Here is a 25,476-nt window from a genome sequence, read left to right on the forward strand (position 1 = left end):
TGAAGCACCACCAAACTTCAGTGAGGAAACACCATCATTTACCAAAAGGTATTTAATGTTTTTTTTTTTTTTTTTTTTTTTTTTTTTTTGGTCACACATAAACTGTGTTAGAAAGTAATTCATTGACTGGTTATAAAACTGCATTTCCCACCAACTCTGTTTCTGTATTGATGAATGCTGGGTAATAATAACTTTCTGGTTTGATGATGGTTTGACCCAAATGATTAAGACAACTGTGTTCCTGATAGATTCCATATGTCTTTTTTTATGTGTGATTTAGTTACAAAGAGCAAATGAGTACAGTAAATATTGGAGCAGAATTTACACGATGGCAAACTCTAAAAGCACAGAAGGGATTGAAAAGTGATGTGGAACTGGCATCTTTTCTTCTCAACAGGTAGAAACATAAGAGACCACAGTTTACCTTGCACTGTTTAATTTACAACATTAATAAGCTTCCATGCCAATGCCAGTTGACCTCCTCACTCTAAACTGCCAAGTTAATGTCAATGTAATAGCATATGATTCCATTGTCTTTAATATAAGCAAGCTTAATACTGTCATAACCTCAATATAATTAAACAATTTGCTTTTGGATCTGTGGGTCATGAGACATAAGTAGTGAGACAGTGGTGTAGACATTTGGCTAAAATGGCCCTACTTTATGTTACTTGTGTAACTAAATGGAATGCATGTTATAGCCAATCGCACTGAAAACTACAGAATCTTAATAGAATGGTTCACATCTTGATCACCCTTTTCACCCCTGATGAGTTTTCATCCCTGCTTTTTAAATGTGATATGTGATTTCATCTTCTGAATCAAGTTTGACCATGTTCAGTGACCCATATAAAGATGAAAATATTAATCATATTGAACATTTCTTGTAAGTAAAATGTGTGCCTTGCAAACGGAACAAAAATTTAAGTTTAACTACTTTAGACCCAGTTAGCATTAGCAGGCTGAAGAGGAAATGTGTGTAGCTAAAAATAAATCTTTTGTTGTGTGAATTGTGTGTTAATGTTGGTTTTGGCAATTCTCTTCTCTGTCTCTTGTTCTTGATGACACTGATGTGTTGCACTTTCGTCAAGGTGAAATGATCAAGGACATTTATGCTTGCCTTCATGTTGAGTTACAAAATAATAACTGCTTACACCCCAATAGAAAAAAAATCCCACTGTTAATGTTAATCTCAAGAATAGTCTTGTATTGCATATGAAGCTGCTTCTCAGCACCACAAATTTGTTCACAAAGTACTTTTATCCTCAGATTGCTTTGGATATATTAAAATGTTTTCTGGAAACACAGCATTTTATTTTAATTTACTGCAAACACTGGCCAAATTTATTTTGCCAACAGGGTTCAATATGAGAAATCAAACTCAGAATTCCAGAAGTACCGCCTCCGTAAGGAGTTCAGTGAAAATCGCCTCTGGATCTTCCAGGTAGGAAAGAAATTCAAAATTTTTTGATATTTAGATTATAACACATATGAATATGGTATTGAAAAACTGTGTATTTGTGTTATTTTGAAATATATAAATATTGCTAATTAACATTTCTCTTTTAACCCTATGGGGTCTGAGGAGTTTTCTGGTGTTTTGACATGCCCTGCCATTGTCATGATTCTGCACTCGTGTCCTTGATTTTCTTTAGTCTTGGGGCAGAATCATGACGGACCCGTGTTTTGTGTGCAAGCACATGGCCTTTTGTTTGAGCCATGTGCTTGTGTTGTCTCGTTCTCTTGCCCCGCCCCCTTGTTATCCTCGTTTAGTCATCATTGCTTTACCCTTGTCACCTGTTTCCCTCATTAGTTTCTCCCTATTTAATCCCCTTGTGTTTGCTGTCCTGTGCTGGTTCATTGTTATTCATTGTGTGAGTATTCCGTGATACTTTACCTGAGTGAAAACCTTCCTGTGAGTATTTGTGAAGAACTCTGCCTTGTAAAGTCCTGATCTTGTTGCTGTTAGTTATTTGTCTAGTTAGCTGTCTAGTCTCAGTCTAGTGTAGTTTGTCTTTGTTTTTGCCCACCAGCCTTGTTTTGCCCCATCGTGGGTTTTGTTTTCCCATTTTTGTCTTAATAAAACCGTGTTAATGTCTGCACACTGTCTGCGTTTGGGTTCTCTCCTGCTTCCACATAACAGCCATATTAATGCTTAATTCTGTTACTCATAATATTTTCATGGCTAAAGTCTGATTACACTGTCCTCTGCTACAATAAAGTGTGAGCAGCATGTATGTAAAAGTTATTAATTTTGAGAAAATTAAGTTTATGCTGAGTTTGTGGGGGAAAAAATAAGTCAATGAAATAAGGCCTTAAAACCCATTCTGAATATTTTTTCACAAAACATTTGGGAACTAGATCTTGTAGCCTAGAATGTTTGCTTCAAAATGTGAAACGTGAAGATGTGAAAATCCTGCCACGTCATTCACATAATATAATATATTGATTTAAAATTTGTAAGACTTATTTTGTCACAAAGGCTGTATGCTCGGTGCTGTGAATCATCATGAGTATTGGTGTGTCACGTTATTCAACACACTGCTCTAAACACAGAGACTTGAACAGAGACACAAAGACCTTTGTTCCATTCCTGAAACAGTTCCTGTTCAACATACCTGTCTTTTACCATGTCATCCGAGTAAAACAGTTTAAAGAGACTTGTTTGAAAGTTTGAGTCTGCAGGACTCACCAGTGGCATCTGGTCCCTGTAAAAAAACTGGGAACATTTTGATAACAGAAGAGAGTAGTGCTGCACGATTTAGGGAAGAAATCTAATTGCAAGCTTTCTGGTTAAAATTGCGATTTGCAATTTAACATAAAAAAAATTAAATAAAAAGAAATGACAAAGTTTGTTGTGCCTACTTATAGTGATGCACAATTTGGCCCAAAAAATATGTGCTTATAGATCGGTATGACTAATAATGATTATTATGATTTCTATTATTGTTAGTACTATATAAAAATATAAATATATATATTATTACTATAGTAATAACACAATTTCATTATTAAATGAAAAATACATTATTTAAGAATAAATATAATAATATTGTAATTAAAATGTACTTTACAAAAAAACTTTTAATTTATGAGAAATGCTATAACAATAAATAATTAAAAAGGAACACTTCAGTATAGGTGACATTCCATGTCCCTAGAGCTAGATTCCACGTCCAGGGATCGGGTTGTCTAGGCTCCCGCCTTCGACTGCTGCCCGATCCACTTAGCACCGGCCCCTTACGGTCCCCCTGCAGGCCCCCCTGATCTGAACCCGAGTGGTGTTCTGTTATTGGACTTCTGTGCTAGTTACAGCTTGTCCATAACGAACACCATGTTCAAGCATAAGGGTGTCCATCAGTGCACATGGCACCAGGACACCCTAGGCCGGAGGTCGATGATCGACTTTGTGGTCGTTTCATCTGACCTCCGGCCGTATGTCTTGGACACTCGGGCGAAGAGAGGGGCGGAGCTGTCAACTGATCACCACCTGGTGGTGAGTTGGATCCGATGGCGGGGGAGGAAGCTGGACAGACTCGGCAGACCCAAACGTACTGTGAGGGTCTGTTGGGAACGTTTGGCCGAATCTCCTGTCAGAGAGATCTTCAACTCCCACCTCCGGCAGAGCTTCGACCAGATCCCGAGGGAGTCTGGAGATATTGAGTCCGAGTGGACCATGTTCTCCACCTCCATTGTCAACGCGGCCACTCGGAGCTGTGGCCGTAAGGTCTCCGGTGCCTGTCGAGGCGGCAATCCCCGAACCCGGTGGTGGACACCGGAAGTAAGGGATGCCGTCAAGCTGAAGAAGGAGTCCTATCGGGCCTGGCTGGCTTGTGGGACTCCTGAGGCAGCTGATGGGTACCGACGGGCCAAGCGGACTGCAGCCCGGGTGGTTGTGGAGGCAAAAACTCGGGTCTGGGAGGAGTTCGGTGAGGCCATGGAGAAGGACTATCGGTCGGCCTCGAAGAGATTCTGGCAAACCGTCCGACGCCTCAGGAGGGGGAAGCAGTGCCCTACCAACGCTGTTTACAGTGGAGGTGGGCAGCTGTTGACCTCGACTGGGGATATCACCGGACGGTGGAAGGAATACTTCGAGGATCTCCTCAATCCCGCCGTCACGTCTTCCATTGAGGAAGCAGAGGCTGAGGGCTCGGAGGCGGACTCGTCCATCACCCAAGCTGAAGTCACCGAGGTAGTCAAGAAACTCCTCGGTGGCAAGGCACCGGGTGTGGATGAGATCCGCCCTGAGTACCTCAAGTCTCTGGATGTTGTGGGGCTGTCTTGGCTGACACGCCTCTGCAACATCGCGTGGCGGTTGGGGACAGTACCTTTGGACTGGCAGACCGGGGTGGTGGTCCCTCTTTTCAAGAAGGGGGATCGGAGGGTGTGCTCCAACTATAGGGGGATCACACTTCTCAGCCTCCCTGGGAAAGTCTATGCCAGGGTACTGGAGAGGAGAATCCGGCCGATAGTAGAACCTCGGATTCAGGAGGAACAGTGTGGTTTTCGTCCCGGTCGTGGAACACTGGACCAGCTCTATACCCTCTACAGGGTGCTGGAGGGCTCATGGGAGTTTGCCCAACCAATCTACATGTGTTTTGTGGATTTGGAGAAGGCATTCGACTGTGTCCCTCGCGGCGGCCTGTGGAGGGTGCTCCGGGAGTATGGGGTCCGGGGCCCTTTGCTAAGGGCTATCCGGTCCCTGTACGACCGGAGCAGGAGCTTGGTTCGTATTGCCAGCAGTAAGTCAGACTTGTTCCCGGTGCGTGTTGGACTCCGGCAGGGCTGCCCTTTGTCGCCGGTTCTGTTCATAATTTTTATGGACAGAATTTCTAGGCGCAGCCAGGGGCCGGAGGGGGTCGGGTTTGGGGACCACACGATTTCATCTCTGCTCTTTGCGGATGATGTTGTCGTGTTGGCCTCATCAGACCAGGACCTCCAGCATGCACTGGGACGGTTTGCAGCCGAGTGTGAAGCGGCTGGGATGAAAATCAGCACCTCCAAGTCCAAGGCCATGGTTCTCAGTCGGAAAAGGGTGGCTTGCTCGCTTCAGGTTGGTGGAGAGCTCCTGCCTCAAGTGGAGGAGTTCAAGTATCCTGGGGTCTTGTTCACGAGTGAGGGAAGGATGGAACGGGAGATTGACAAGCGGATCGGTGCAGCTTCTGCAGTAATGCGGTCCCTGTACCGGTCTGTCGTGGTAAAGAAGGAGCTGAGCCGCAAGGCGAAGCTCTCGATTTACCAGTCAATCTACGTTCCTACTCTCACCTATGGTCATGAGCTGTGGGTCATGACCGAAAGGACAAGATCCCGGATACAAGCGGCCGAAATGAGCTTTCTCCGCAGGGTGGCTGGGCGATCCCTTAGAGATAGGGTGAGAAGCTCGGTCACTCGGGAGGAGCTCAGAGTAGAGCCGCTGCTCCTCCACATCGAGAGGGGTCAGTTGAGGTGGCTCGGGCATCTTTTCCGGATGCCTCCTGGACGCCTTCCCGGGAAGGTGTTCCGGGCATGTCCCACCGGGAGGAGACCCCGGGGAAGACCTAGGACACGCTGGAGAGACTATGTCTCCCGGCTGGCCTGGGAACGCCTCGGTGTCCCCCCGGAAGAGCTGGAGGAAGTGTCTAGGGAGAGGGAAGTCTGGGCATCCCTGCTTAGACTGCTGCCCCCGCGACCCGGCCCCGGATAAGCGGTAGAAGATGGATGGATGGATGGCACTTCAGTATAGAAAATTATATGGATTATCATGTTTACTTAATTTTTTATTTTATTTTTTTTTACACAAAATAGGGTGGTATGAACATTATTGAGCACTAAAAACACGTTATGTATGTTTCATTCATACTGAAAGCCAAAGGGCACACTCGCGCAGAAAGTCCTAATAAGTTTCACAGAAGTAACTTATGACGTTCCAGGAAACCGCTAATGCAGTTATTGTTGTAGCTGAATAAAAAGATAGAAATGCTTTGGCAGTAAATCTGACAATAAACCCACAACTGCGACAATGTATGGTTTATCTGTACACTTCAAGCCATCTCGGATATTTTCACAAGAATAAAGTATATTTATAATGCAATGCTAATCGACATAGCATTAATTACGTATAGAATACTACAAAATAATATACTGTCTACCTCATTATAAGCCACTTCAGATTCCAAATGGAAATTATTTCAAACTGATGTTATGAAGTGAGTTTAGAGTAAAAACATGTAATGTTTGCTGCATTTTGCTTTTCAAATGCACATCGTAAGTGACTTTAACTCACATCGCTTCACAGAGACTGAGACAGTAAAAAGCGCACCCTGTTTGTTTTCTTTACTTTACAAAAGCACAGAGTTTTGTTGTTATTTTGAGTGTACACAGATAAAAGTAGACCCTGATAAATTTTTAATGATTTATTACTTATTTCTGTATGACAGAAAATGATGGAGTATTTTAATTTGATTTTGCTGCTATGTGGAAAAAAATGCACCAAAATGTGCTGGCACATTCGTGTTATGACAGTGTTAATAAAGATATTTATAATAATTTTTTCTTCAATAGTTTTTATTTCATGCTAACTGATGTTCTAAAAATCTCTAGTTCTATACTTTACTGTTTATTAATATTTAATCTTGGTTTTGAGTAGCTTTCATTTTAGAACACCAAAAATGTTATATTATGTTGTGTTTTTAATCTCACAAATGTATCAAATAAAAATAGACTATTATTATTAAAAATTAACTAGTTTTGTCTATTTTATGTTCTATTCATTTGTAGTTAAATGTCTCACAAGCACAACTTCATTAATGTATTTGCTGCTTGTCTAATGTTTATATTAATAAGCATAAGCATATGTTTAATTTATTCTACTTTTTTACATACTTTTAGGATCTTGAGAACAAATTAATCGTATTTCTGAAAAATGAGCTGGAAAAGTTTAAGAAAATATTACAAAAGGAGAACACACAATACTTTGTGCAGGACTTCAATGAGGGCATGTGTAGTATCAAAGAAGCAGCTCTTGATATCACGCTCTACTTCCTGAGAGATATGAAGCACGATGATCTTGCAGAGTCTCTAGAAGGTAAGATGCTCATGACATAATTGACATATTGTCACTCTTATATTTTTAAGAGAAAAAAGGGTAAATCCCTTTGTGTTTTTGTTCCTGTTTGTGTATTTAGATGAGCTTGTCCTCATTCATCAGCGACAGCTAAAATGTAACCTGAAGAGGAAGTATCAATGTCTGTTTGAAGGAATTGCAAAGCATGGTGACTCCACACTTCTGAATAACATCTACACAGATCTCTATATCACTCAGGGTTGTAGTGAACAGGTCAATACTGAACATGAGGTCAGACAGATTGAGGTTGCTTTCAGGAGTGCAGACTCACAAGAGATACCAATTCAATGCACAAATTTGTTTGAAGCTCCCGAACAAGACAAGGAGATCAGAACTGTACTGACAAAAGGAGTTGCTGGCATTGGAAAATCTGTCTCTGTGCAAAAGTTTGTTCTGGATTGGGCTGAAGGAAAAGAAAATCAAGATATCAGCTTCATATTTCCTCTTCCATTCAGAGAGATGAACTTAAAGGAAGAAGAACAAAGTTTGATGAGCCTTATAAGCCAGTTTTTCCCAGAGATAAAAGGACTGAACCTTGCAAGAAATGATACATTTAAAGTCTTGTTCATCCTTGATGGATTGGATGAATGCCGACTTCCTTTAAACTTTGAGGGTAATGAGACTTGGCGTGATGTATCGTCACCAGCCTCCCTGGATGTTCTTCTGACGAACCTCATCAAGGGAAATCTGTTTCCTTCTGCTCTCATCTGGATCACCACCAGACCAGAAGCTGCCAGTAAGATTCCTCCTGACTGTATCGACCGGGTGACAGAGATACGAGGATTCAATGATGCTCAAAAGGAGGAGTACTTCAAAAAAAGATTCACAGATGAGACTATGGCAAACAAAATTGTTGATCTTGTTAAACAATCAAAGAGTCTCTTTATCATGTGCTACATCCCAGTCTTCTGCTGGATTTCAGCCACTGTTCTTCAGAACATTTTGGAGAAGGAAATAAATAATGATCTGAAAATCAATCAGACTGATGACTCCTCCATAACACTGCAGGAATCAAATACTGAAGACACTCCCAAGACTCTGACACAAATGTACACACACTTTCTCAGCTTTCAGATCCAGCAGAGCAAACGAAAGTATGATGTTTCCTGGAATAGAGATGCCATCCTTTCACTGGGGAAACTGGCATTTCAACAGCTGGAAAGAAACAACCTGATCTTCTATGACACAGACCTGGAAGCCTGTGGTATTGATGTCTCTAAAGCATCAGTGTACTCAGGCATGTGTACCCAGATCTTCAAGGAGGAAACAGGGATCATTTTTGGTACCATGTACTGCTTTGTTCACTTGAGCATTCAAGAGTTTATTGCAGCCCTTTATGCACATCTGTTTCTAGACATCAACAAGAAAAGTGTGTTTAATCAAGCGTCAACCGAACAGGACAACAAAAATGAAACCATGACTAATTTGCTCAAGACTGCAGTGGACAAGGCGCTCGAGAGTGACACTGGACAACTGGATCTTTTTCTTCGCTTCCTTCTCGGTCTGTCACTCCAGTCTAATCGTCCATTTTTACGAGGTCTGTTGACACAGCAAGATGGCATTGACCAGAGCGACAATGAAATAGTTCAGTACATCAAGCAGAAATTAGACAATGATATGTCTCCAGAGAGATCCATCAATCTGTTTCATTGCCTGAATGAACTAAATGACCAAACTCTGGTGAAAGAGATTCAAAATCAACTGAACAAAGGAAGTCTCTCATCTGCTGATCTTTCTCCTGCCCAGTGGTCTGCTGTTGCCTTTGTGTTGTTGACGTCAGAGGAGGAGATGGAGGAGTTCGACCTACATAAATTCAAGAAATCAGAAGAGTGTTTCTTTAGACTACTGGAAGTCGTCAAAACCTCCAAAATAGCTCTGTAAGTCATTTAATAAAGTAAAATTTTTGCTCTCATCTAAAATGTATGTTTATTAAAATCCATTTATAGTTAATTTTCAATCAATACTAAGGGACAGATTTACTGACAGCTTGCGTCAGTGCAACCCCTCACTTGGCATCAAAAACTACTGTCAGGATTTACTAAAGACACGCAGTGAAAAATTAGCGCTGAAAAGGCGTGGACAGGGTTATTTTTGTGGCCGACCTTATTGCATATCCATTTGTAGAAGTTTCTCTTTCAAACTCAAAATTTATGGGAGGAAAGTAAAATTAATTACACAATGCGATATACTAAGGTTTACACTAGTCAATTTACTGGTACTTGCAATGTTATTTACCGCCCAAAAAAAGCATGTCTTAAATAAGACGCTAATTTGCACTGCTCTTGGTAGATTGCATTGGTCATTATGAAAAACGATCTGGCTGCATCTGTGTTCTTTCATTTGTGTGTCGTCAGTAGATCAAGCTCAGAACATTCCACTCTCAAGTGCGCTTTTATGGGCTTGTGCTCTCATGTTAATTTGCCCTGTTTAGTAAATCTGGCTCTAAATGTAAATATGTGTTAGACCAGTGGTTCTCAACTCCAGTCCTCGGGACCCACTGCTCTGCATATTGTGTATGTCTCCCTTATTTAACACACCTGATTCAGATCATCAGCTCGTTAGGATAGACTCCATGAACTGAACTGAACTGAGTGTGTCAGATAAGAGAGACATCCAAAATGTGCAGAGCAGTGGGTCCCGAGGACTGGAGATGAGAACCACTGTGTTAGACAACATGCCAATTCGTTCTTCATAAGTATATGTACTTATGTAATATGTCCATATGAATTTAACTCTTATATAGTTCAGTTAAAATATAAGATTCTTTTTAAAGAATGCAGTTCAGTGCAGTGCTGATATTTATTGAATTTATGTTTATTTATTACTGAGAAAGTTAAAACATTTTAACAAATTGTGTACTTTAGTTTAACAGAGAAAGAAGCGCAACATGTAAACCTACAAAATTTACAACACACACGCTTATGTCACCCATTTCAAGTCAATAACCCCCAGATTATCCACCTCAAGACACTCATTACGGTGATTATGGCTAGCTACAACAATACACAAGCACACACTCGAAATACATTTAATGGCTTTAAATGAAACTCCTTTCCATTAAAGCTACAATCTCTAAACAGTTTTTTTCTTCAAGCATGCTTGTTATTTTTATCTAGCAGAACATTCAAAATAGTCTTAAAGTTTAGATTAAATGTCAAGGTAGTCCACCATCCTCTGAGTGTATTTACCATAAATCTAAAAATAATACATGAAAAATATAATTAATATTTGTATTCAGCAAATATATTGTATGTATTCAATCTTATTTTATATTTTGATATTTTCCTTATAGGCTGAATGATTGTGACTTAACAGACAAAAGCTGTTCAGCTCTGGCTACAGTTCTTGGATCAGATACCAATCTGAAAGAGCTGAACATTAACAATAATAATCTGCAAGATTCAGGAGTGAAGCTGCTCTGCGCTGGACTGAAGAATATAAAGTGTAAATTAGAGATACTGAGGTATTTGACTTGTTTGAGATATTCTTTTTAAAATGGGTGTTAAATAATGTATTGAAATACTATCTATTAAGTTTATGTAAACTTGAATTTTCTAGTAATGAAAATCATGTAGAGTGTGACAAAATAAGAGGGGTGTCTTGACGAAATCTGAACACAAGTGGTCACAGGAGACATATTTAAAATGCATGGTAAAACCATTTGGAGAAATAGTAATGATTAAGATTAATATACTCATCAAGAAGCAATTTGTGGTCCAGACTGTACGTTCATATGACTTGTCTATTTTGCATTTGTTTTTTGTTTTTCTTAGAATGTGTATACATTGACAAGCTATTTATTTCCAGACTCAGCCAGTGTGCAGTAACAGAGAAAAGCTGTTTAGCTCTGGCTTCAGTTCTCAGTTCAGATTCCAGCAGCCTGAAAGATCTTGACCTGAGTAATAATAATCTGCAGGTTTCGGGAGTGAAGCTGCTCTCTGATGGTCTAAAAAAGGACTGTAAACTGGAGAAACTGAAGTGAGTTGATGTCTAACATATTAAAGGTCTCTGCGCCTTTTGTTTGCCTCCATATTCAGTCAAGAGTTTTTGTTTGAAAATATGTTTTATTTAATTTATGTAAAGAGCAAAATTCTGTTTCTTTTATGATTTAATATTCAGGTAAATTCAAGAATAACTGATTCATCTTCTAAATGTTACATTTTCATTTTCTGATGTTCATTCCTGTTCTAGAATTTCAAACTGCAGTATCAGTGAAGAAGGTTATAAAGCTCTGGCTTCAGCTCTGAGATCAAACCCTTCACACCTGATAGAGCTGGATCTCACAGGAAATGATCCTGGACAATCAGGAGTGAAGGAGCTCTCTGATTTACTACAGGATCCAAACTGTCAACTGAAGACACTGAGGTGAGATGTGATAAGACATATGCATGCTAATTATTTTTACAGAAACATAATTTCAGTAATACAACAAGCTGTTGTTGTGAGTAAATGATGACAGAATTTAGATATTTGGGTGAACTATCCCAGTAACTAATAAAAGCAGACTATTAGGGTTTTTAGCATTGATTTTTTTTTCCATACACCACTTTTAGTTGGGAATTTAATTGAATCGTTCTTCGACTTCACTTCTGCAGGTTTTTAAATCCTGCTGCCAGTGATGCCTGTCAGTATGTGAGAGGAATTGTGGGTAAAAATCCATTACTCTTGAGAGAGCTGAATCTGAGTGATCGTGAACTAGAAGACACACGAGTGAATCAGATCTCTGCTCTACTACAGGATAAACACTGTAAACTCAACACACTGACGTTAGTATTGTGTTAATTTATTATGGGACATTTAATGTTTCTTAAAGAAATCAGGTGACCAAAATACAATGATTTCCAGTAATCACTGAATGGTAACATCAAATACTTTGTGTTTGTAAATTCTCTCTCTCCTGTTGATCATTTTAGGCTGCATAATTGTGGTCTAACAGAGGAAAGCTGTTCAGCTCTTGCTACAGTCCTGAGATCAAACTCCAGTTTGAAAGAGCTTGACATGAGCAACAATTTTCTGTCCGATTCAGGAGTGAAGGAACTACAGAATGGATTAGAAAATTCAAACTGCAAACTGGAGAAACTTGGGTAAATAGATTAAATAAACAGATTTTTATCTTTTAAATTATTAAAAATATTCTCTTGAAATTACTCTAGTAAATGTAATAGAAAGGGAAGATTTTTCTTCTGTCAGCAGTTTTGATTAATTGTTTTTTAATGAACTATCCTGATGAGGAACTAACAATTTCTAAACTTGTTTTTTTTATATATATATATATATACAATATAGGTTTTAACAATTTTAGTTTTTCAATTACATTCATTATGTAAAAACATTATTATTATTATTATTATTATTATTATTATTATTATTAAAAACTTATTTTCTGTAGACTCTCAGACTGCAGTATCACAGAAGAGGGTTATAAAGCTCTGGCTTCAGCTCTGAGATCAAACCCTTCACACCTGATAGAGCTGGATCTCACAGGAAATGATCCTGGACAATCAGGAGTGAAGGAGCTCAGTGATTTACTACAGGATCAGAACTGTCAACTGAAGACACTGAGGTAAATGTTCCTACAAATAATGAAGTCCAATAGTTTTAAGACTTTACCTGAAAGAATATTAAACAGTGAAAAGACATGTATAAAAGCTTTAAAATGACTAAAGGCTCTTTCACAAGCTTGTGAAAATAAGTCATTATAGATACTGTAATGTACATCCTCTGTCTCCAGGTTTTTGGGTCCTGCTGCAGATGAGGCATGTCAGTATGTGATTGAAATTGTGGGTAAAAACCCGTTACTCCTGAGAGAGCTGAATCTGAGTGAATGTGAACTAGGAGACACACGAGTGAATCAGATTGCAGCCCTACTGCAGGATAAACACTGTAAACTCAACACACTCCAGTGAGTATTGCTTTCATTTATTATTACATAATTTAGTATCTTAAAGAAATCAGATGGCCAAAGCACAGTTATCCTCAGTAATCATTTAATGTTGCCATCAAGTACTTTATGTTTGTAAATTCTCTCTCTCCTCTTCAACATTTTAGGCTGCGTAATTGTGGTCTAACAGAGGAAAGCTGTTCAGCTCTCTCTACAGTCCTAAGATCAAACTCCAGTCTGAAAGAGCTTGACATGAGCAACAATAATCTGCAGGATTCAGGAGTGAGGAAACTCCAGGATGGATTAGAGAATACAAACTGCACAATGGAGAAACTCAGGTGAGTGATTTAAATGAACCATTTAAAACTATCAAAAACATTTTATTTTGTTTAAAGTTGGATTCCTCTTGAAAACTAAAGAAATGAGAAAGGTGTATCTGCTTCAGCAGTAATGGTGTATTATTTTTTCTTCACTTACCAGAAAATTCTTTGAAATATGTATTTTATTTTACTACACAATATAAGTTCCTCTTCAGTTGGTCAGTCGACGCCACGTCGAGACCGACAAATAGGAATCTCGCTAGAGAGGCCAATCTACTTCGAGTGAAACTTAACGAGCCAATGCACATTGGCGTGCAATCATTTGCATCAGCTGTTCAGCCACGCCGCGCGGGTATATAATGAGCAGAAGGTGTGATTGCACTTTAGCTTTTTGCTTCGGAGCCAAGCACTTCGATGCTTTCTATGCTTTTCTTTTTTCTTTTTAAAGATGACTTTCTATCTGTGTATTTCTGGATGCGGTTGTTACCTGGGGTCATGGGATGGTCACGATCGCTACCTCGTGTGTCTGGGCCTCGAACACGCTGAGGCAGCTTTTGTGGATGAGTTATGTACCCATTGTGGGAAGATGACCATCGTGGAGCTGCGGTCGATACTCTCATTCCTGCAAAGGGGCGGAGTTCCCATGCCTCTGCCTCGATCCAACCCTCCCCAAAGGTTTGCTTCGGGCAGTGACATGGGTGACCTGAGGATTAAAGTGAACGCGCTTCCTTCGGGGAACCAACCCCCTAGGAACCCTCATCCCTCTCACGCTCCGCAGCCAGTTGAGCCACCAATGGAACGTGCTGGACCATCCTCGAGGTGTGTACCAGTCGTTTCCTTTGGTGCTCCCCGCGACGAGCAGATGTCGATCGCTGCATCGGAGGGTGGGTCAGACCTCTCGGCGGACGACGAATCGGCGCTGGATGGGATGCTCACCAGGAGACGGTGACCGCACCGCTCCCTCCCCTGGAAGAGTGCCCTGTGGAAAATCTTCTGTTCCCTTTTATTTGTGTTCCGTCGCTGGCCTTAAAACTACATTTTCAATAAAAGAGCAGTTTCCCCAATGGGATTATGTAATAAAAAAAATTATATTTTTATATTTTCTGTAGATTTTCAGACTGCAGTATTACTGAAGAAGGTTATAAAGCTCTGGCTTCAGCTCTGAGATCAAACCCTTCACACCTGATAGAGCTCGATCTCACAGGAAATGATCCTGGACAATCAGGAGTGAAGGAACTCAATGATTTACTTCAGGATGGACATAATCAACTGAAGACAATCAGGTAATTAATGCTTTACATTTTTAAAACTTATGTACAACTGATTTTCATTTCCCACACAAGTTGCATGTCAAAACATAATTACATCATTTTGAACTAATTATGCATTCTACTATTGTAGAATTGCAAAATACATAAAATATATATATTTTTTTTAAATATAAAAAAAATAATAATTCTACCTTGTGTAGGTTTTTAAAAAGTCCTGCTGCAGAGGAAGCATGTGAGTATCTTTCTGAAGTTCTGGGTACAAGTCCATTATTACTGACAGAACTGGATCTGAGTGAAGATAAACTAGGAGACCTGGATGGGAAGAAGCTCTCTGCTCTTTTGATGGACTCTCATAGCAAACTGGAGAAAATTAAGTGAGTGAACATGATTTTAGACATTAAAACTTCTCTGTTTATTCATTATAAATGACTGTCAGCTACATTTGTGAGCAGATATGAGGGACCTGCTGATCTGATATGTATTGAATATTAAATAATGCTGTTTTTGTGTTTAGGCTGAATAATTGTGAGCTGCCAGAGAAAAGCTGTTCAGTTCTAGCTACTGTTCTCTCCTCCAAAACCATCCTAAAAGAGATGAACCTGAACAACAGCCGTCTGCTGGACTCAGGAGTCAAAGAGATCTGTGAGGGACTGAAGAATACTGTGTGTGAGCTATTGATATTGAGGTGAATACACTACACTCAACTCCACAACAGTCACAGAAATATTATATATTTCATGAATATGCTCAAATCATAAGTCATCAATAACCTCATAACTAAAAACAATACTAATAAAAACTGCATAAAAATGTAGGCCTATAATAACACAGTATATTAAATCTTGGAAAAATGTAAGTGTGAATTAATTTATAACTCAGACCATACATATGCAAAAATTACACTATTTCTGACCATTAATTACAATTAATCACTTCACATATTAATGACAGAATACAACTAGTGTCTTACCTGCATATCTGATTATGTATTCATGTTTTCAATTTATGGATTCAGATTTTGCACACCACAACGTTAATTTTAATTCACGTTTTTAATTTTTTTGTAGGCTTTCAAACTGCAGTATCACAGAAGAAGGTTATAAAGCTCTGGCTTCAGCTCTGAGATCAAACCCTTCACACCTGATAGAGCTGGATCTCACAGGAAATTATCCTGGACAATCAGGAGTGAAGGAGCTCAATGATTTACTACAGGATCAGAACTGTCAACTAAAGACACTGAGGTGAGTGTTCTCAATATAATGCAATAATTAATATTGCAATAGATTTAAAACTTTATCTGGAAGTAGTGATGTCAGTTTTAAAAGATATTAGTAATTGATTTTCATTCAAATTAACTTTCATATAACTTTTTAATTGGAAATGTTAACACCACTAACGTTAAGAATAGAGAAATAAATAAAAAATGCTACTGGTGCTACTCTGACCCCCCAGTGATGCCAATTTAGCAATTTTGTTGCAAAAATTTTGCAGTTTTTCAGACTAATTTAGCTACTTTTAAAATGTATTCAGCAACTTTTAGCAAATTTTGAAATATGTGCACTGCACAAGCTATAATGTGCACTCTAGTGTCATATGTGCTGAAATTGATTTATCTATGATCAATAAACTTAACAGACTAATTTATTAACCATACCTCAAAATTCACTATTCTGACATTGAAATTTACCATTTATTTGATTATTTAATTTATGTGATTTTCTTAAGAAAAGGAAAAGGGATGAGTCAAAATTCTAAATAATTATGATTTATCCCTTTTTCCTTTTCTCAAGGAATGGTTTAAAGTCTGCAGTGTGTGGTTTATCATTTTCAATATAATTTTTATAATTTTTAAACTTTGGGGTTTTGTCAAAACTTGTATTGTTTTAACTGTAAAAATTGTTTAAATCATTATTTATATTTATTTTCACTTAATGGCTTAGGATGTTACCATAAACTTTGGAGTTGATTCAAAACCATGTTGAATTATAGAATTAAACCATCATAAGGAAACATTTAAAATGAACACTGGCCCTTTCACATGCTTGTGAAAATAAGTCATTATTTGGGCAATGTCAATGTTCTTCTCCTGTCTACAGGTTTTTGGGTCCTGCTGCAGAGGAAGCCTGTCAGTATGTGAATAGAGTTGTGGGTAAAAACCCGTTACTCCTGAGAGAGCTGAATCTGAGTGAACATGAGCTAGGAGACACACGAGTGAATCAGATCGCTGCTCTACTGCAGGATAAACACTGTAAACTCAACACACTGATGTGAGTGTTGTGTTCATTTATTATTGTATGTTTAAAATCTTGAAGTATATTAGTTTTTGTAATGCAATAAGTATAAAAAACTGTAATAAATAATTTGCATAAGAATTTTCTCTAAAACTTTCAGTTTAAACTGCAGAGACTTTATTGCATCAGATACGTCACTTTGCTCATAGATGATTGGTCCAGTTTTGATTAATAATCTGTTACCCAGAATAAAACCTGTTTCAGAGCTGGTTATCCGTGTAATGTAAGTTACCATGGTGATGGACACCGCTAACAACCAATCCATCTTCTTGAACCGGAAAATTTGGAGTTTGCTCCAAACAAAGCTCAAATTTACCTGGATAGACTTTTTTGAAATAGGCCACTGAGATCAAACTCCAGTCTAATGCTTCTGTCAGATGATGAATTATTTTTTTCTTTTCTGATCAGAAGATAAAATAAATAAAATGCATTTGAACCTTTTTATTAAATATATAATACATTTGATATAGATATATATTTTTTTTTTCTATAGACTTTCAGACTGCAGTATCACAGAAGAAGGTTATAAAGCTCTGGCTTCAGCTCTGAGATCAAACCCTTCACATCTGATAGAGCTGGATCTCACAGGAAATGATCCTGGACAATCAGGAGTGAAGGAGCTCAATGATTTACTACAGGATCCAAACTGTCAACTGAAGACACTGAGGTGAGTGTTATTAAAATAATAACGTTCAATAGTCTTAAAACATTACAGATGAAGGAGAACGATCAAAAGACATTCATAAAAGCTTTGAAATGACTAAAGGCCCTTTCACAAGCTTGTGAAAATAAGTCTTTATATGGCAGGTAATGTCAATGCACTTCTCCTGCAGGTTTTTGGGTCCTGCTGCAGATGAAGCCTGTCAGTATGTGATTGGACTTGTGGGTAAAAACCCATTACTTCTGAGAGAGCTGAATCTGAGTGAACGTGAACTAGGAGACACACGAGTGAATCAGATCTCTGCTCTACTGCAGGATAAACACTGTCAGCTCAACACACTGACGTGCGTATTTTACATGGTGTAAAATATTACGTTACGTTTAATAGTAATACAGTAGTTGATAGTACTATTTTCTCATTTGTCAGAATTAAAGCCACAATAAAATGATTTATTAAAATTAAAAAGCTCTGAAGAAATAAGTGACATCAAACTTTCTAGTTGGCTAAACAAGACAACCTTTTTTTCAATTATTTAATCATAATTTTTTTGGGTACTACAGAGGGAGAAAACAGGTTGTAGAATTACAGTAGAATATTTTGACAAATACATTTTATGATGCTGAATTCAGAGCTGTATTAGTCACAAAATGCTTTTCAAATGTCAAACTACTGTCATAAGACTCAAACCTTTAACATTAGGGGGTCATCAATGATCTGAGTCATAGTCTTTTCTCTTTCTGTCTTCAGTCTGTGTGAATGCAGTATTACAGAGGAACAGTGTCTCATCTTGACTTCAGCTCTGAAATTAAACCCATCACACCTGAGAGAGCTGGACCTCAGTGAGAATAGACTACAAAACAGAGGAGTGAAAATCTTATGTGACGTACTGAAGGATTCACACTGTAAACTGGAGAGATTGAGGTCAGTAACATTCACCTATAATGAGTTACAAAATTATATTTGTGAAAACCACATCATTTGTGCTTTTTGTGATGTGGTGAAATAAAAATAATTTCTCTTCCTTGGTCTGTCTATCTTATTTCTGTCTCTCTTTCTCAATATAGGTTAAGAGACTGTGGTATGACATCTGAAGGTTGTTCTGCTCTGACTTCAGCTCTGAAATCAAACCCATCACACCTGAGAGAGCTGGACCTGAGTGAAAATCAACTACGAGTTGAAATCCTTGGTGCTCTGCTGAGGAACCCAGAATTCAAGCTGGAAATACTAACGTTAGTAGCATACTTTACAGCAGCTACAGTGTGATTAAAGTTTACTATTTAGGTATTTATTTGAAGACAACATGGTTCAAGTTACATCATAGCACTTTACCTACTGTCCTTTCCTCATTGATCACTCTAAGTGTCTTTAACTGTCCCAGGCGATTCTATCATTGTTGACATATTTACTTTTTTTTTTTTTAAAGTGGTTCAAAACTTGGAGACTTTAGATATGCACTCTGAAGAAAAAATGGACTTCAATCGATGAGTCTAAGTGGTCATAAAAAAAGTCACACCTTGGCTGTTCATGGTCAAAATGGACATGAGCAATTTTTTAATATCCGTTGAATAAAATCTATATACCAACCACAATGTTAAACGAACACACACAGAAATGACGGGGTGAGACTATAAAACATCCAAAAGATGGCAGAATACAAATAAACACAAGATTCTCACCCACACACTCTCTTACAGAGACAGAGAAAGAATAAAATGAATGGCAGTCTATTGCTGCTAGTGTTACTGAAAAACTTACTAAATAAATGGCACATGATAGCTGTGTAATGTTTAAGTAAATATCCATGGATTCTAAGCATTAAATATTTAGACCACTTCAGCCATCTACTGGCCATTGTTGTCAGAACATGATTTTGACCTGACATGAAGTCACGTTATTTAGCTTTGTTCACCCTATGGCAGCAATCTGGCCCAAACGTATGATAAATTCTCATATTTTCTTAACTTATAGACTTTCTTAACTTATAATTTTGCAAATAATTATGAAATTGGGAAATTGCCCCCTTGAGGACTGACTAGCATGCTCCTCCTCCATGCACATCATACACCTCGGGTGAGAGTCGTCCACGGTAATATAGCGGGGACAAGGTGACACACAACCTGAATCTAGACCCTGACATGTTGACAGCATAATGACAAAACGTTCAACAGACATACGTCTCTGAAGGCAAACACACTGTCCATTGACATTTCTGAACTCTATTTATGTACTCGTAATGCTCTACGCTACATCACGGCGTCCATGCCTTCAGCCAATCAGATTGCCTCATTTAGACACGTGCTTCAGACACTGGCTCGCACGGAAGCATTCCTATAGCATTAATGCCATGACAGTGTGTCGAGTTCCACTCGAAAGGGAACTAGTGTAACGGTCAAAATTAGACAATGTAAATTAAAATAAAAGTCTGTAGCTCGTACCTTTGGTAAGGTGGTTATCATAGATCTGAGTCATTTCATTTTCCTCTTTCTGTCTTCAGTCTGTGTGGATGCAGCATTACAGAGAAACAGTGTCTCAGTTTGAGTTCATCTTTGTGTTTAAACCTTTCACACCTGAGAGAGCTGGACCTCAGTGAGAATGAACTAAAAAACACAGGAGTGAATCACTTATGTGACGTACTTAAGGATTCACACTGTAAACTGGAGAGATTGAGGTCAGTAACATTCACTGAGAATAAAGAGACAAGTGTTTTGGTATTTGAATGAATCATAATGAAAAGTTTTATTTTTCCATGTACATGTAGGTTCAGATACTGTGATATGACAGATGAAGGTTGTTCTGCTGTGACTTCAGCTCTGAAATCAAACCCATCACACCTGAGAGAGCTGGACCTGAGTGGGAATCAACTAGGAGACTCTGGAGTGAAAATCCTCTGTGATCTACTGAGGAACAAACTATGCAAGCTGGAAAAACTAGAGTTAGTATCATTATACCGTGCAGAATTTACAGTGTGATCAAAGTTTATTACGCTGTTAGCTAATTTTGTGATGATTGAGTATTTGTCAGTAGAAAGAGCAATGTTTCATATTCTGAAATCAGATAAAATATTTACTGTAAAGTGAGACAGAAGTGACAGCGGACTAAAAACTAGCATAACATGCATAATACTAGATTATTTTGACAGAATTACATGGTTTTTCCAGCACTAATAGTACTTTTGACAACATCTACTTTTATTAAGAAACATTTTTATTTAGTGTTGGTAAACTACACTCAACTAAATTGTGATTCATGTACCAAATTTCCTTGTTTTTCCCACATTAAAAGTAGTACATTAAATGTAAATTTTTCAATTATCAATATAGTTGATCCTATATCTTAATCTACACGAATAATGTATTGTCCATTTTTTGTGTCCAAGTGCAGATGGCACCATTCTCAAATCCTAGTTATCCTATATTTGATTATGGTTATACAATTAAGTTTCCAGACTTAACATGGATCTGAGTCATTGTTCTTTTCTCTTTCTGTCTTCAGCTTGTGTGGATGCAGTATTACAGAGAAACAGTGTCTCATCCTGACTCTGGGTCTGTGTTCAAACCCATCACACCTGAGAGAGCTGGACCTCAGTGGGAATGAACTAAAAAACACAGGAGTGAATCACTTATGTGACGTACTGAAGGATTCACACTGTACACTGGAGAGATTGAGGTCAGTAACAATCACATACAAGAATCAAAACATGTTTAACCTGACATTTTAAGACCCTGATATACTTAAAATAAAATGGAAGAACATGTGTGACATGATTTCAAATGATATCTTGAGTTTGTTTATTGAGTTTATATTATTGTGGTTAAGGTCAAGTTGAGAGTTTAAAAAAAAAAGTCTGCCTTTAACTGTGAATGTGTGAATCTGGCATTACATATGTAAATGCTGCATGAAAAGTCTGTATCCAACAACATGGGTATAGCATCCATTTAGCTGTTTTGAACTTCTTATTACATCTGAGTGAAAAACTAATTTTATACTCAATATGTTGGGGCTTCATGCTCAATATCTTGTAAAGAGCGCAAGTGCACATTATATTTGTGGCAAATTTTTCACTTTAGTCTTTTTGCCATGAAGATGATATACCTTTATAGAATAAAAAGTTTGTTTGTTTCATTTCTTCCAATGTAGGTTAAGATACTGTGGTATGGCATCTGAAGGTTGTTCTGCTCTGACATCAGCTCTGAAATCAAACCCATCACACCTGAGAGAACTGAACCTGAGTGGGAATAAAATAAAAAACAAAGGTCTGAAGCACTTTTGTGGCGTTCTGAAGGATTCACAATGTAAACTGGAGAGATTGAGGTGAGAAGCATTGTCTACAACAGAGGTGCTCCTGGAGGCCAACATCCTGCAGAGTTTAGCTCTGTTTAGCTTAGTTCCAACACAACTGTCTGGAAGTTTATTGTAATCTCAAAGACCTTGATTAGCTACTTCAGATGTGTTTAAATAGAGTTGAAGCTAAACTCTAAGGGGCCATTTACACAACAGCATTTTCAACTGCGTTTTGGCCATTCATTTACATGGCAAAACACTTTAGGTCTTTGAAATCACAAACTTTTTGAAAACTACTGTTATCTTTTCTGTGTAAACTACAAAAACCGCAAATTTATGAAATCATGCTCATGCATATTACATATTCAGGCTATAGGCTCATTGTTTCTTTTCAAAGTGACATTGCCCTCATTGGCCTAGCGGATCCTGGGGATCTTTTTGACAGTGTTGTTGTGATGTTGTCTGTACACGAAAAATGCAAAGGAAAAGTGTTTCTGTTTTTAGTACTTGGATGTTGTGTAATGTAGCCTGAAGGACAGCGGCACTCCAGGAGCAGGATTGGATACACCTGACATTATTTAAATTAATACAATTCATAGCCATCAATTCACAAATATATTTAATACACCATAATATTTTTATTTAGACTGCCAGGGAAAATACAATGCTCAAAGTTTACATATCTTGGATGAGATCCGGCATGAATTTTGAGGACATTAATTCACTGAATTAAAAATGGAAATTTTATGCTATGATGAGAGATGGACATTTGGTCCTTGACTAATGTGACACTGAAAGGGTCAAGTTTCAGTGAAAGAATATTGCTAATGATTACATTTTTTGGCAGAACGTAATAGAAAAGTGGAACTAAATGCCTTTCAGCTATTTCAGAGAGAAGTCATTATTTCGCAGTAGAAGTCAGTAAGTTGTTAGTGGTTTTGTTCTGATAATTTGTCATGAAATCATGGTCCAAATATATATATTCCACTGTAAACAATGTGCCGATTGTCGATTGCGACTGGAACAAAATTCATAGCAAAAAAATAGACATTTTTGCAGATAAAATAATTTTAGTGCAAAGGGATGTGGGGAAAATAAAGTGTCTTGAAAATCTCTTCAACTTAAGGCAAACAACCGCCGCTGCTTTCCGCATTGACAAACTTGGATGAATATAGTTCTTGCTGTAGACTAATAAAATTGCAATACATAAAAGGTTTCAGTTACACTTGCATCTGGATCTGAATAACGTTATCAGACTGATTGATTTAAAGCCACACAATGCAACTTTTATTGTTCAAAATTGACAAAATTTATTTAATGAGCGAGAGAACAGAGAGAAGTAGCTCCGGCTACAATATTCTTCCGCAAGACGCATGCAGTTTTGTTTATTAACCACTAGAGCGCCAAAAGTGACAAAGTGCACCTTTAATGTAAATGTTATTTCGAGCTTATTATTAGTATTAGTATTAGTAGTACTTACTGATTTTGTTCTAACTGGTTATTATATTGAAAGCAGGCATCGGAACTGCTGGACAAAGACAAATATGATCACACCTTAAAAAGTTCATTTCTAACTCTAAGGGTTAAAGTGAAAGTCTCTTTCTCTGTCTTTTTCTAGCCTAAATGACTGTGGCATTACAGATGTGGCTTGTTTGGCCCAGACTTTGGCTAAGACCAAAGCATTGCATTTTTTAAAAGAACTTGTTCTGAATAAGAATAAGATAAGAAACTCAAAGAAGCAGCTCAGTAAAGTCCTCAACGACTCAGACTGTAACCTGAGGTGAGTAAACATCTTCTTTGCCATGTCACACTAACACCATAATTAATGATTACAGGAATTGAATGTTAGTGTAATCTGTTGTAAATAACTATATTTGAATTCCTTTTTTTAGATATTCAATTTAGCCATCACAGATTATTTTCTCTTTTGATTCCTCGATCTTACAGGCTCGACAGCGAACAGACTCTGCTCAGAGCCGGTCTAAACTGCATTGGTTTCTGGTTTACATCTAAATCTCAGAAACCTGTGAAATCACCAGGACTGGACCAGACACTATCAGATGAGGAATCTTCAGAAGAGCTTCACTTCAGCACTGTAATAAATGTGTGATGATGATGTGATGTCTGTAACCAAAATCTAACAAAATCAGTGTTTGTATGAGTTTGAAATCTTTGAGAAGATTGTGTCATTTCTACAGCTATACATAACAAATAACAAACAAATGTGAAGTTTATTACATTGTTATTAATTACATTAGTTTTATTTTTATATATTAGTTTATTATACTTTTATGCATTACTATTTAAATGATTACTAATGCATACAGGTGGAATGCAGCATTAATAGAGAAAGACATGTACACATGAGTAATGCTGAGTGGTTACTGAGCAAAGAGTAATAGAGCAAAGGAGGTTGACATTAACACAGAGTCACCACCAATCATAGGAACAGCTTTATCTTATTGTCTATTGTATTAATGTGTTTTTACTTTTTTATAAAGCACATTGTGCTATGTAGCTATAAAAGTGCTATAAAATATAAAGAACAAGGAACTTCCCTGTGCTTCAGAAGTTCAGCATTAACCAGTCCTTCGTGTTCAAGGCAGTTTAACGAAAACCTTTCTTCCCACGTCGCTGCAATCAGACTCATCCCTCGACGGTGAGAAACATAAATATTACTCAAACAAACCTTTATATCAGAATGTATTTATTTTTGTTACTTTTTGTTACTTTGTATTGTAAGTTGTGCCTGCCCAAATATATATTCTCTTAGTTCTGTGAAGAAAAATTAAGGAGAGTTCCATTGTGTTTTGTACACTATACTCTGTACTTAGGGCAATGATGCTTTGACCAGAGAGGGTCTGAATAAAGTCTCAGGTGCTAAACGGTGCTAATGCTATAAACACCCTCAAATGAAAGCAACGGCTTCTGTTGATACTGTATTAAAAGCATGCTGGTGAAACAGATTTGCTCCAGTGTGAGAGTCAAAGGTTTATTTTTGCAGCATTGAGGTGTGCAGCCAATCACAGTCATGTCTGTTGGTCTCTTGATCACAATGGCCAATCAGTTACAGATCCACTCAATGCTGCTACAAATCCTCTCATTATAATTAATAAAGTGTAAGCACAGTGTAAATATGAGATTCATTGTACAGCCAGCATCATTGGTTTACTGAAGGACTCTGCGTGCTTTCGATATATATTCAAGATTTGAATAATAACATGATTTTTTCATGATGCTTGATGCTACATTCTGGAAACGGCCTGGATTCTCTTCTCCTACACCAATCCTGACCTCCTTAACTTAAATATTACCAGTTAGTATTTAAGTTACTATATTCACATATTGTAAACATACAGTAAAAACATGATTTTTTTTGTTGTTTAAAAATTATTTTTCGCTAGCCAGATGTAGACTTGAAACTTAAAAGGTCTTGAGAAGAACTGTTTAAGAATAAACATGCTATTCTGGCTAATATAAAGACAATATAATATAAAGATAAAATAAAATTTTATGGTATGTAACCAGGGCTTGACGAATGTGGGTGTATTTCAGCAGTGGTGTGTAATGCTGTCACTTTTACTTGGCACTTTGGCGGGTTGAATTTTAGGCTATAATATATACATTTTTCAATGTATTTTAAAAAGGTATCTAAAATAAAAACAATAG

The 25,476-nt window shown here is 37.8% G+C and overlaps 4 protein-coding genes across 4 annotated transcripts in view; all 4 read left to right on the forward strand.

The window, feature by feature from the left end:
- Positions 1-13,755, forward strand: LOC311294777 (NACHT, LRR and PYD domains-containing protein 3-like; the record flags this gene model as incomplete). The annotated part of the gene is made up of 12 exons (XM_084415806.1): positions 1-397; positions 1,360-1,444; positions 6,868-7,063; positions 7,164-8,979; positions 10,395-10,565; positions 10,910-11,080; positions 11,698-11,868; positions 12,016-12,186; positions 12,834-12,886; positions 12,938-13,004; positions 13,151-13,321; positions 13,752-13,755. The coding sequence occupies exons 1-12, from the start codon at positions 294-296 to the stop codon at positions 13,753-13,755; spliced, it is 3,180 nt and encodes a 1,059-aa protein (XP_084271932.1). The 5' UTR covers positions 1-293.
- The window catches only part of LOC311295964 (uncharacterized protein), a 597,210-nt gene that overhangs the window by 524,722 nt on the left and 47,012 nt on the right, over positions 1-25,476 (forward strand). The gene's annotated exons all lie outside the window — the stretch shown is intronic.
- Positions 1-25,476, forward strand: part of LOC311295941 (uncharacterized protein) — a 389,126-nt gene that overhangs the window by 245,072 nt on the left and 118,578 nt on the right. The window lies entirely within an intron of this gene.
- LOC311294778 (uncharacterized protein) lies at positions 13,752-24,790 on the forward strand (the record flags this gene model as incomplete). Its single annotated transcript, XM_084415807.1, has 15 exons — positions 13,752-14,248; positions 14,775-14,948; positions 15,089-15,259; positions 15,642-15,815; positions 16,671-16,841; positions 17,359-17,532; positions 17,699-17,869; positions 18,274-18,447; positions 18,591-18,755; positions 20,021-20,194; positions 20,285-20,458; positions 21,019-21,192; positions 21,664-21,837; positions 23,426-23,587; positions 23,755-24,790. The coding sequence occupies 15 exons, from the start codon at positions 13,752-13,754 to the stop codon at positions 23,915-23,917; spliced, it is 2,892 nt and encodes a 963-aa protein (XP_084271933.1). The 3' UTR covers positions 23,918-24,790.

Source organism: Rutilus rutilus (assembly GCF_951802725.1).
Source record: "Rutilus rutilus genome assembly, chromosome: 8".
NCBI lineage: Eukaryota > Metazoa > Chordata > Actinopteri > Cypriniformes > Leuciscidae > Rutilus > Rutilus rutilus.